Source organism: Cryptomeria japonica, chromosome 7 (assembly GCF_030272615.1).
Source record: "Cryptomeria japonica chromosome 7, Sugi_1.0, whole genome shotgun sequence".
Classification (NCBI taxonomy): domain Eukaryota; kingdom Viridiplantae; phylum Streptophyta; class Pinopsida; order Cupressales; family Cupressaceae; genus Cryptomeria; species Cryptomeria japonica.
In genome coordinates, this window is record NC_081411.1 from 17,298,127 (window position 1) to 17,311,340 (window position 13,214).

Consider the following 13,214-nt stretch of genomic DNA (forward strand, 5'->3'; position numbering starts at 1 on the left):
TGTATACTCTTAAGGGTTTGTGTTTTTGTTTTCATCCTAGGGTTTGTTTTTGTTCTAACCCTAGTTCGGGTTATGAGAGTTGGTATGTTCTATTATGGGTTTCTCTACGTTATACATGCATATCTCACTACATTTCTCTTAACCTGAGTTAAGATGTGTTCAACAAATGATCTTATTTCATGAACAAGATTATCTTTCAGTTATTTTTTAAGAATTTGATAACAATTATGAAGGAAATTGTTTGCTTTCAGTTACAGAATGTTGTACGGTTTTTATATTATATGGAAGGCATTCAGATTGATGGGTGAAAGATGATCAAAAGAAAATTATTATGTACTCTATATTAAAAGGTTGAAAAGAAACATTATTGTATCTCATTGAGATAGTCTTGTGAACATATTTGTAATACTTTCTAGAAAAATAACAAATAGATTCATTATATTATATATCACTATGTATATTCTTTTTATATACACAATGTCATATTGTATGTAAACAAATGATTCTAAAAATCAAGCAATATGAGTTCAAAAAATATTGTGACATGAAACAGAGATAATACTCTATATATTTATTCAAAACAATTGTTGAAGTGTGATGTATAGTCAATGAGAAATTCAAAAAATCTATCAGTGACATTGTATTGTTAGTGAGACAAATCATTTAGCCAGTGAGGCATTGTAAACATAAAGATTTCAGATTAAGCCAGTGAGGCATTTACAAGTGGTTTTAATTCCCCAAGAGGATCTTCCATTCATGAAATTCCTCGTGTTAAATTTCATGGTTGTATGATATTCTTGTCATCTTCTTTTCAATTGTTTGCTTCAATGGTCATAGAAATAATTCAAAATAAGTTATTTGAGTTGTTTAAATTTATAGCACATTGCTAAAACATTGATTCACCCCCCTCTTAGTGTTTTTGGTACTCCAACAATACATGCTCACCCGGATTCAATCCTTCCTTTGTTGCCTTGGTATTACTTCTACAAATTACACCATATTTATGTCATAGTCAATACCTCTCTACTACTTCTACCCACTTGACATAAGCATCATAGACCTCATCATTTTGGAGAAACAAGAGGGGGATTATGTAAAGTTATTTGAGAGCAATCACACCACTTCCCCTATCAACAAATGCGAGGTGAAAATATGTCATCAACTATTTGATATTTTTATAGAAAATACATTTTCATTTATAAAATCTAGGCATAATTTGATTTGATTTCATATAGATACAATCTGAATTGATTTTAAGTGGCAAATGTAGAAGGTACTAATCATTCTAAGGAGATTGATATTTGAAAAATCTAACTCAAAAAACCAACATGATTTTTTAATGTGAAACAATTTTCCTACTAAAATTTACTACAGAATATCACACACATTAACTTTTGATAAATGAGATCAAAATTGCTAAAATATAAATATAAATAAATAATGAGTGAACCTCATTCAAACATATTTCTTACCTCTCACCTCTTTTAATGATTACACATCCATACTTTAAATGAAACTTCATCATCCTAAAAACTTATATTTGATAAGAGGACAAATGATTCTTGTCAAAAGATACCTGATTTAATGGCAAAGTCCATGTTGTAGACACCTAGATAGTACTCTCTTCAATACAAACAAATTAAATTATTATTTTGATTGTGTTAAATGATTTTGTATATCTAGCCCACCTTCAATATTCATAATTACTCACAATTCACAACATAAACACTTATGGATTTCTTCTTTAACCATAATTAGCAGAAGCCACTGACATAATCAGCCTAAAACAAGGTTGACGAAGTCTTACAAATACACTATATATGACAAATCATTACACTATACATGACAAACTATTACATCAAATACACTATAAACGACAAACCATTACATCTTAAACTTAACTAACATTTGAAGTTATTTGGCACACCGAATATCTTTGTCATGTGACTGCACAAACCGATGCTTGATCACCTCCAATGCGTGTGGTAATTACCATCATCTTTGAACAGAGAGAAACAAACTGTAGCAAGATGTCAAAGTCAAACTTTAGAGCATTTCAATCCCCTGATGCAAAATATGATTAGAAAACATAACAGAACATCTACTCTTCCAAATATTGAGCAAGATAGGGGAAAGGACCCAGTAGTTGAGCATGTTCCAATTGTTGTGAGGGTTGTTGATACCTTTTGTTCCAAAAATTGAACAAATAAAACCTATTGTTTGAAACAAAAAATATCAATTTTTGTTAGGAAATGTACCAACAGTTGTTAGGAAATGTACCAATAGTTGTTAAGAAATGTACTAATATTGTAAAAAGTAACCAATCAGGTGATGCCACATCGGCTGCACAACTATTGGGGTCTCTTTTGCACGCCTATTGGTCTCACTTTTTTTTGGGGCTATTTTGGACACCTTGGCAAAAAGCATGCTGATGTGGCATCATATTTGATGATGTGGCCCTGAAACCTTAGTTATAAGCAGGGGACTTGCCAAGTAAGCTGCTGTAAAAAAATCGGAGTGATTCGAAATTTCCAAGTAGGATTTTGAGAAGCGTGAAATTAGGGTGCACGACTACTAATGTGTCTCAAAAAAAATCAGCAATAACATTATGACTGCGTTGAAAGAATCTCACTTTACCGTGTTGAAATTTCCCTTTGTTTTGATGTATAAATAAAGCCTCCGTTATAAATTAAGAGATTTATAATAATAAGAAAATTATAATTCCTAACAACATTGAACATATGTATGTCCACAAGATAAGAAGACAAAGAACTTTCCAAGCTTTTGGTCTTCCTCTCTCCACTGTTATTACTATCTGCCAATCCCACGCAATTTCCCTGGTGGAGCAATACCTATTTGGGTTAAGGACAATACTTTGATGGAACAAAGCTTTCACCAGAATTGACTGCCATGTGAACATTTATTATTTCAGATCAATCTGTATTCCAAGCGCCTTAACCATTGCACACAAATGACACGCAATTGGAGTTAGGACAATAATTTGATGGGACGAACCTGTCACCAGAATTGACTGCCATGTGAGCATTTATTATTTCTGATCAATACGTATTCCATGCGTTGAACAATGCAGACAAATGGCATTCATCTGGAAAACTATACGAAATGTAGGTAGCTACAGATTTCAAAGGAAACCAAGAGGAAGCAGAGCATTATGATTGACAGTTTTCAAACTTTCTCAGAAGCTAACTTTTCGTATTCTTTGGCCTCTTTTAAATTGCAATTCTACGCAGTTTCCTTTGTTTAGCACTATTTGCGAGGTAGGGACAATAATTTGACAGGAGAGAAGAATGTGAACACCGACATTGCAGGCAAGTCAGTGTTTGAATGTACCGAATTTGAATTTGGATTGAAATGCAAACTGCTAGGTAATAAAAGTCACGGTTTTATACTTTGTTGACCAGATGAGATTTCTATGGTCCCCTTATAATTTTGCCTTAAATAAGGGATTATATTGGGTGTGCTCAAGGCACAAGACGCTATCACTGGATCTGATTATTTTGTGAAACTGTAAATGAAAGGGTGAATAATTTAATATTGGCACTCGTATGAGCGTATCTGTTTTCTTTAATGAATGTATCTTATTTAGTAAGAGAGACTATCTAAAAACAAAAGAGGTCTAATTCTAAAATAATTCTACAAAAATAATTAAGTAATCATGGATATGTCAAGTAGAAAATCTTGATTTTCAAGTTTCTCCAAAAAAATCATCAAAGGTGTAATTATCAATTGGCTCTCATCGAGTGAGAGCATGATCTTTAGCGTTCTACTCAAGAAGTGGTTGAGAGTGAGCTGCAGAGATGGTGAGTGACACATGAGAAAATTTGGTGTTCTTTAAAGGTAAGAAGAGTGCCAATATTGAGGCCCTTCTAGCCTAGGCACTATGAGAGATGCTAGCCAATACCAATGCAATGGAGAACAAGAATTCTCAAACCTCATTTCCAATAAATATCTTAATTATTTACTTAGCATGTAAAGAAATGCCCTTTGGATGATAGAGATCAAACTAAGACTTCTAGCCTCCCATTGAAAGAAGTAAAATTCTCAAGCCACCCACTGAAAGCCATGATGTGCATCGTTGAAAGGGCAAAGAAAATTTTTGAGGAAATTTTCAGCCTTTAGGTACAAAGTCGTAAAGGGAGCCGAGCAACAGGAGTAATAAACATTAGTGGCTTCCAAAATCGTGGAACAAATTTGATACTTTCCAACCAACAAGAGAGGCTTTGTGATCCAATATTGAAGTTTCTCCTTATTTTTGCCAGCATAGCTTGCCAAATCTTGGAATGGTTGGCATGAAAAGTATAAGGTTTGTCTAAAAATTAAAATATTTCCTCATGATCAATCCATTTCGAATTGAAATAGCTCCCAACTAGGAAAGCTTGGGCAAAAATAATTGTAGGAATAGATACGTTACTCCTCAACACCCCAAAAATCCTTGCAAGACAAATCACTTCCACAAGAGAGAATGGAAAGAATATCTTGCTTCAACAATGCAAGATTGAATAATGGTTGAATATAAATTATGCAATGAGATGCCTTTCTTATAAAGGTAATGTGTGATGTAATATAAATAATTAATGTGACACATGCTTACTTGATGTTCTATTTTTCCTTGTAAAAAGTGAGAAAAAAATCATCAATAAATTGACCATTAATAAGGATCATAATTGGGAACGATATATCCCCTTAACATGGGACTACAAAACAACTTGGGCAAGGAGATATCCAAAATCTTCCATTATCAAAACATAGACAGATGAGATGATATGGCTTCATTATCTATTGGGCCTAAAAATTCTAAAAGAAGGAGATTGCTAACTAGAAACAGTAATGCAAAAAAATAGCATCTATAAAAAATCATTTGATCTAATTGGATGAATTGCACACCAAAGTAAGTATCTGGAGAACATCCATTCAATGTGATCATAAGCCTTAGCATATTCAATTCTAATGAAAACTAATGGTTGTTGAGAATGTTTGTCTTGTTCAATTCCTTCCCAAATTACTATAATTTTATCCAAGATAAACATGGATTTGATAAAACATGCCTACTAAGGTCTGACAATAAGAGATAACATCAAACATAGATTAAGGGCCAATGTTTTGGCTTTGATCCTGTATGATACATTCAAGCAAGTGATAGGGCACCAATTATTGATATCCTTAGGGTTGTTAGTTTTAGGTGTGAATTTAATGTTCCTTTTGTCGATTAAATTACCTAATGACTTTGTTTGTGTGGCTTCAAAATACATGTTTTGTAGGTCACTACCAACCATGTCCCAAAATTCTTTGAATAATTGGGGCAAGTGAATTCGTTAAGGCCAAGAGAATATGTATTGTCCATTGAAAATATTGCCTTAGGAGGGGATTTGGTCAACAAAAATTCATTGAGTACTTGACAAACCACAAGTCATGGCTACAATACATTGTAATAACTTCAGTCATCTTGTAGGTGTGTAATCCTGAGCAATAAGCACCTTCTCACACTGTCAGACAAATTCCTAGAAAACATCAAGAAACTCTTGGAAGAGTTGATGTTATTTATAAATTATCTTGATGGTATGAGAGGATTGGTAGCCCATAAGCATTGAAAGAATTCCTTCAATATCTCATCCCCAAATTTAAACCAATGCAACTTGGCTTTGATCTAAGCACTATAGATAGCATAAGCATCAACAATATTGTTTTATTGGCATAGTTGTGCCAACCAAAATTTAAGTGATGGAATCAAATGATTGAGCCTCCAAAGTGGTTATGACCAAGAAGAGCTCCCGAGTAGTGTCTTCATTGGAGAAATAGTGAAAGTAAGCCACTTGGAACTCATAGATGCAAAGAAAGTGGAGAACACATTTTATGGCATAATTTGATTAGTTGATCTGTCCAATTCCATGAAGGAGAGAGAGGGAGAGACCTAAGGAAGAGACCTGAGAGAGAGAGAGAAAGAGAGAGAGAGAGAGAGAGAGAGAGGAGGGGGTGGGTAGGGTTAAGGGAAAGAGAGGTAGAGACCAGTGTGAGATAAAAAAACCCAAGTGAAAGAGAAGGAGGGGGGAGGGAAAGAGAGGGAGGGATGTGTGTGTGTGTGTGTGTGTGTGTGTGTGTGTGTGTGTGTGTGTGTGTGTGTGTGTGTGTGTGTGTGAGAGAGAGAGAGAGAGAGAGAGAGAGAGAGAGAGAGAGAGGGGGGGATGAAGGTAGGGGTTAAGGAAAAGAGAGGGAGAGATCAGAGAGAGAGGTTTCTAGAAAGTGAGACAGATACCAAAGAGAGGGAGAGAGAGGATGGGAGGGGTTGAGGGAAAGAGAGTGAAAGACTAGAGAGAGAGGGGTAGGAAGGTAGGGGTTGAGAGAGAGAGAGAGAGAGAGAGAGAGAGAGAGAGAGAGAGAGAGAGAATGTTGATTATTATAATTTGACTAAATCTGAAACTTATATGATATTCTAAAAAAAAAATATTAGAAATGCTTGAGATCTAAAACCACTCTCGAACATCCTACCAATATATACATAAAATAAATTTTAATCTTTTTCCTCTCAAGAATACTTGTATTGGAGAAAATTTGTCACCTCAAAGATGATAAACCCAAGAGGACAAACTAACCCTCTAGTACCTCACTTATACTGGCACTAAGGGTGAGCCTAGGGATAAAAGAAATCACAAACACAACTATAGTATGATGTGAATGCAGAAAATGATTGAATGCACAAAAAATGATGAGAAAGGTCACAAAATCTCTCTTTTTCTTCTACTCCTTGCATTCTATCACTTTTTTCCCTCTAAATTTGTCTCATTATGGTACAAGTAGTAGGCACACAACCAAATTTTTGGAGTTATTTATTTATTTATTATCAGCTAACAATTATGTTTGTTGATGATGGGTGTCCATAGCTTCATGCGGCCATTGAAGGAAAGTAGAAATGGTGCTTTATATCATTAAATGCATTATTTCATACATCTTGTTTTCATGTCGTGGAAACTATACTTGTGTCTTTACTCTCCTTGACTGCCATTTGGTAGGTCTTCACTATGTGGGATGTGATAGAAGGATACATAAACAAAGATCTTAGTGTGTTTATTGGTTATTGTCTCTTTGAGATACCATAATGGTATTCCATTTTGCGTTGGTTTGTATGGATTATAATAGAGTATATAGCTTGCCTCATGAAGATTGCATTAGATGCATTGATACATTTTTTTTTTAAGATAATGGTTTCTTGTTCGTGTTCCAAATAATGAATACACAATTACGCTAAGAGAATGTTACTAGAAGAAATAACCATTTCAAAGGAACATCTACCATAGAAAGACTTTAGAATAATAAATAATAATCAAAGAATAAATCCTAAAGGCATACGCACAAGGTTCTAACACAAAGCAACATAGCATCTATATTTATGGGAAAGTATGTGCAATAATTTACTTGCACTTCAAAGACAATATTATAATATTAGATTTAAGAATATAGGAAAGCATTGATTAGGGGTCTTGAACATATATAAACATGCTTTTTATTTAATATACATATGTAATTATTCATCTTATATGTTTAACTATGATCAAGGATGTTAAGAAAAAGTGGTACTAGATTAAGTGTTTCAATTGCCCCTTTGCCCATTATGAATAAGTGTCTTAGGTGATGTAATCACTATTGTCATGTGAGTAAAAGCTTTAATGATATGTAAATTTTGAGTGGATGTTCTATTTTATTATCATTTGTTCTTCCACACATTCTTTAAGTTATTGATTAATATACATATGCCTTCTATTTTAAATTTAATATTACATCCTTCTAATCTTATGTATACTTTAAGTTGGACCTCCTTAAGAAGTAATATACAAAAAGAACACAACCAACAAATACAATGATATATTTTTCCAAATATTATTGACAAATTGTATAAATAACTTGATCATCATATAAATATTTGATCAATTCATAATTTTTCGTCTTTTCCCAATATCAAAATAAAATTTTATTATTTTTCTATTTATACATTTTTATAAAATTTTATAAATTTTTAACAATTAATAAAACATCTTATTACTCGTAATTAATAAAAAAAAATACATGTTTTTAAAAAACAATTAATTACAAGAAAATCTTTATTTAATTATCAAAATCTTTTTTAATTCATATGTATATGAATATTGTCAACAGGGGCTTCGGCCCTAGCTCGCCCGGTCGTGGATCGCAACTTAAGGCGTGGGTATGCTTCCCATGGTCTTGAGTTCGAGTCTCCGGGTGTGTTAACTCTGTGTGTGTTGCTACCTTGTGAGCGAGTCGTACACACTGAGGGATTAGTCTTGCTTCGGCGAGGACACCTCGGCGAGGACACCTCCAGATTCCACGATAGTGAATATAAAAATATTGTCAACAACAATATTATCAATTGGATAGTGACGCCAACAAGCGCGTAAAAGCCTCTTTAACTCTCTCTTCTTCACCCATCACAAGCAGTCCGCGCTCCACTTCTCCTTCCTCCACTTTTCCTGCCTTCACAAGCGGTACCCGTGATCCTGCGTCTCGTGAAATGATATTGTGGAACAAAGAATATTGTGTGAAGAGCGCTGCCCATACCCATTTACCCTTCTCCAACTCCATCCAATCATAGCTCGAAATGTATATTTTACGCTCCGTATTTTCTGTGGTGCATGCCAACCGCAATGAATTTTTTGGAGACTCGCAGTTCACAACAAAACACAGAAGAATGCAGCGAGCGGTGGAGGGCCATTTCAGGGTGGGTCGGATTTGATCTTCCGTTTAGCGAAGGAGTCAACCACAGAGAGATTGGGCAAGGCAAAGGATTTTACAAGTGCCGAAGCGTCAGGGACCGCCCGCGTGCATACTGTTATTTCTTTTGGCCATTTCTGCTAATCCATTGTATATCAATACATTAGCCAATGCACAATCAATTGAAAATAATTAGAATTCTCTATGTCAATAAACTATCATTACCTGAATGTTTTGAATGCAACCTTCAACACCTGATCTACCGAATGCTTGGAGTTCCACTCTTCTCAATCTTTCCACGTACTCCAAACTTTCTATACCTGCCTCCTCCCACCTCGTGTGTGCTCTCAGCTCCTCCAACGCTGTGCAATGTTCCAAACCATGTATTTTCTTCACTCTGTAGCAGCCTTAATACTCTGAGAAAAGCTGATTGTGCAAAACTGGGAAGGGCTTCCAACTTGGGGTTTCCTTCCAAAAATATATAGTCGAGTGAATTTGGTAGTACCTCTAAATCAGTTAGATATCTATTATTACAAAGGGAGAGACTCTCGAGTGAATTTGGTAGGACATCTATACTGGTTAAATAGGTATTATTACAAAGTGAGAGACTCTTTAGTGCGGGACAAGAGTCTTCAGAGATGGAGATCTTGGACATTTCAGTTTCCTTTAGCTCTATCCACTTCAAACATGTAAACAACCTTGCCCCGAGATCCAATTCGCTGATTGGACACCTCCATATTTGCAAACTTCAAGATTAACTAGTTGCCCAACTGACTTTGGTAAGGATTTCACTCCTAAATCTGTTATCTCTAAATTACTTAAGAGATTAAGGCGCCCCAGAGAGTCAGGTAGACATTTCAACTTGGGACAATTATAAATGTATAACTTATTTAGGAGATTAAGGCACCCCAAAGAGTCAGGTAGACAATTCAGCTTGGGACAATTATGAATTCTAAAAGAAGTCAAGGAAGACAAATCTCCCATAGATGTCGGTAGGCTTGTCAACAATTCACCTCCAATCGATATCGTTTGCAACTTGCTCAGTTGACCGATATTCACTGGAACTTCCCTTAAGCTCTTTATACTACAGGAGAGCTCTGTCAAGGAGGCCTGATTTGTGATGTGACGAGGTAACTCTTCTAATTGGTCGCAACCTTGGATCTTCAAACACTCTAACTTTGTCATGTTTTCCAGAATGTTTGATTCTAAGGCGAGGTTAAAACATCCATCTAAGGAGATGTGTTGCAGAAGTGTGAGCTCCTTAAAAGAGATGGGCAACCTTTTCAATTTACTACAATTATGCAAATCAAGATGCCTCAGGTTTCTCAAATCGCCAAAACTTTTGGGTAGTGATGACAGCTCTGGGCCATTTAACTCCAGTTGCTCCAATGATTGCAGAAGACAAAACTCTTCTGGCAAATTCTTCAGCTTGCTTCCATAACTTACAACTATCTTTTTCAAATGCCTGAGACAACCTATTGACTTTGGGAATCTTTGGAATTCTGAGCAACCCTGAATAGTCAGCTCTCTTAACTGCATAGGAGCCTACAAGAAAATATTAATCAGATCGAATCAAACTGAACAATGATAAAAAAAAAATGGAAGTAAAGCTTTAAAATGTAACTTATTAAATGAAGATACATACATTGTTCTCAGTCCACAGTTCTTTTAAGCAATGTCCTCCATGATACCCATTTCCATAGAGTTCTAAGATCCTCAAATTTTTCAGTGAACTCAATGACTGAAGATTTCTTTGCTCAATGCCATTCCAGCGAAGCCATACCAACTCTCTTGATAGCTCACCAATTACTTGTTTGTAACAATTTCCTGTAACATGAAAAAATTTTAATCTAAGCGAGGAGGGTTCCAGCCTATAAGGTCCTCTGTTTGTGTTAACTATGAGCTTTCCACCCGGTGAACATTGAGGAAACTCCTCAATCTCGCTTGTGGATCTAGCTGCTATGGTCGTTATTCCTCGAATAGCAATTCCCTTTTAAATACAAACAAAAATGAAAATCACATATTTATGGAAATATTAAACTGCATGGAAACGAAGAATGGAAGAAAAGTATTAATCTTACCTGTACTTCATTATCAACATTCATAATCTGTTGGGGAGACCAAAGACGGTAGGGGGACTGATTTTCTGCAATTTCTCTTCCCAAATCTATTAAATGATCGTGCATTCTTATGTGATGCTCATTGGATTCAATGAGACACTTATTCAAAAGCTTCTCCCAACTATGCAGAGACCATTCGACCCTGATCCATCCCAAACTGCAATAGCTTTAGTTTTTTCCTCTCCTAGAAAGAAACAAGCAGTATCTAAGAATGCCTGCTTCTCCTCATCATCTAGGGCATCATAGCTGATTTTTAATCTCTCTTTGATATCTTTGGGCAAAATTCTAGAGATCTTCTCCAACTGAGTTTCCCAATAATTTTTGTTGGAGATATTATACAGCTGTGCTCCAAAAACTTTTAGAGACTGTGGTAATCCATAACAAACATTTAAGAAGTTTTCAACCAAATCTTCAAATCCTTGATGTGGAGAGGGTTGCAAGAAAGCATGCCAACAAAAGAGCTGCTTGGCATGAGGTGGATCTAATGCTTTCATTTTATACATTGATGAGATGCCCCAAGATCTAAGAAATTCGAATTCTCTTGATGTGACTACAATCAGACTACCCCATCCGAGACTGTCCCTCTTGGGCACCAAAGCATCCAATTGATCTACAGTATCTATATCATCCAGGACGATGAGCACCCGAATAGATTGCAAACGGCTGCTGAGAATCATCTTTCCTTCTTCAATATTTTCAATTGATACTCCTTGGAGACCGAGGTCCTCTAGAATTTTCTTCTGTTTCTTATGCAATTTACTTCGGGAAGCAGCATCTCTAACGTCTAATAAGAAACTAGACTTGTCCATAATTGCATATTTGTTGTTATATATCTGTTTAGAAAGAGTGGTTTTGCCAGACCCACCCATACCCCATATTCCCACAATCTGCACGGTGTGATGGCGTTCTGCAGATTGAAGTGTTGTCGTTTCAAAGTCTTTGACAGCTTCTTCTAGTCCAATTGGATGCTTAGCAACCTCAAATGGCACATTTTTTATTTCTTTCAGAACACGATTAACAATATCCTTTAGCAGCCTCTGCTCGTCACTGAACATTTATACCAACGGCAAAACGAAACAGGACAAAAAATCATGTAAGATCTTAAGAAACTGTAAAGGCCCAGAATGCAGAAGACGAACAATGAAATAGAGCAAATATACAGCAAAAGCAAAACGAAATAGAACACACATCACTTGATGTGCAACGAAAAATCAGAAACAAAAAACATCCAACAAATGCAGGAGATAATTTATAAGAAAAAGGTAAGTGTTGGAGGCAGGGTATTTGTTTACTCACTCTTCATTACGAATGATGTCACCGAAATTATATGAAACATTCTTCAGCGCATTCTTCCATTCCCCAGCAATTTTTGAAGTGTATCTGCCCTTTTCTTCATGACGGGAAAACGCTTCAGTATAGACTCCTTTTGCGTATCGGACAACATCAGTCTCAACATGATAGAAAACAGGAGCAATTTGAGTGCCCGTCTTGAGCATAAATGCGAGCTCTGCCAAACACCATGGGGATTCTGCATAATTCTGGGAAAATATAGCTATATGAAGAGATGCACTGCGCATCGCCTCTTCTATTTCTGTGGGCAAGAAATCCCCCAATTCAAGCTCTTCTTTATCAAGAAAAACCCTCAATCCCATGACAGTGAGGGTGTTATAGAGACCGGCTGCGAGTGTGTGCTTGACATCAGGGCCACGATAATTAATAAATACATCGTAGGGAAGCTTTCTCTCTGGCATTGTGGGTCTGCCAGAACTGGATGGAGATGGCGCAATCCTTTCAAATGCATTTGTTTGTTCATTCTCTGGCTCACGCTCAGTGTTACAGCTAAGAGTAGAAGTAGATGGTGCAGCTTGTTCAAAAGGGTGTGTATCAGAGGGAGATGGTTCGATCCATTGAAAAGAATCCGTATCAGATGGAGATGGTATGATCCCCTGAAAAGCATTTGTAGCCTGAGTGCTAGTGGTCGATGTAGATGGCATAGAATTGGATTGGACAGAACAGCAATTAGAGCAACTACAGCGGGAGGAAAACAGAAATCTCAGTCCCACTGAGCGGGCAATGGCTACGCAGGGGCCATAACGGCCCGCCCATGCCATGACGCCACCGTCCAATCAAACTGTCCCGTCAGAAGCTCCGCCCCCAAAATTCGTACTGTCCAGTCAAATGTGCGGGCTACTCCATGCCTTGAAAAGGATGGAGGTTTTTTTTTTATTTGTTCATTTTTATATGAAGTCTTTTATATGTTTATATTATTATTATTTTTTTTTTATATGAATTTTTAAATGTGTATATAATATATTATTTAATATTTTTTCATAAATATGATATAAAATTAAATAT

The 13,214-nt window shown here is 35.9% G+C and overlaps 2 protein-coding genes across 2 annotated transcripts; both read right to left on the reverse strand.

The window, feature by feature from the left end:
- Positions 1-8,093: 8,093 nt before the first annotated feature.
- Positions 8,094-12,970, reverse strand: LOC131056903 (disease resistance protein Roq1-like). The gene is made up of 5 exons (XM_059208115.1): positions 12,156-12,970; positions 10,821-11,906; positions 10,385-10,729; positions 8,965-10,284; positions 8,094-8,876 (listed from the first exon to the last, which is right to left on the reverse strand). The coding sequence occupies exons 1-2, from the start codon at positions 12,968-12,970 to the stop codon at positions 10,964-10,966; spliced, it is 1,758 nt and encodes a 585-aa protein (XP_059064098.1). The 3' UTR covers positions 8,094-8,876; positions 8,965-10,284; positions 10,385-10,729; positions 10,821-10,963.
- LOC131037163 (disease resistance-like protein DSC1) lies at positions 8,395-10,925 on the reverse strand. Its single transcript, XM_059208114.1, has 6 exons — positions 10,821-10,925; positions 10,385-10,729; positions 9,753-10,284; positions 8,965-9,101; positions 8,820-8,876; positions 8,395-8,688 (listed from the first exon to the last, which is right to left on the reverse strand). The coding sequence occupies exons 1-6, from the start codon at positions 10,923-10,925 to the stop codon at positions 8,395-8,397; spliced, it is 1,470 nt and encodes a 489-aa protein (XP_059064097.1).
- Positions 12,971-13,214: the final 244 nt, after the last annotated feature.

Bases quoted from the DNA above. Each gene is read 5' to 3' on its own strand.
- LOC131037163 (XM_059208114.1), bottom strand. From the start codon at position 10,925: ATGCACGATCATTTAATAGATTTGGGAAGAGAAATTGCAGAAAATCAG. The intron at 10,285-10,384 runs GTATGTATCTTC...ATTTTCTTGTAG, and splicing joins AACTGTGGACTGAGAACAAT to GCTCCTATGCAGTTAAGAGA. The intron at 8,877-8,964 runs GTAATGATAGTT...ATGGATTAGCAG, and splicing joins GTTGCATTCAAAACATTCAG to AAATGGCCAAAAGAAATAAC.
- LOC131056903 (XM_059208115.1), bottom strand. From the start codon at position 12,970: ATGGCATGGGCGGGCCGTTATGGCCCCTGCGTAGCCATTGCCCGCTCA. The intron at 11,907-12,155 runs GTGAGTAAACAA...ATAAATGTTCAG, and splicing joins GACATCATTCGTAATGAAGA to TGACGAGCAGAGGCTGCTAA.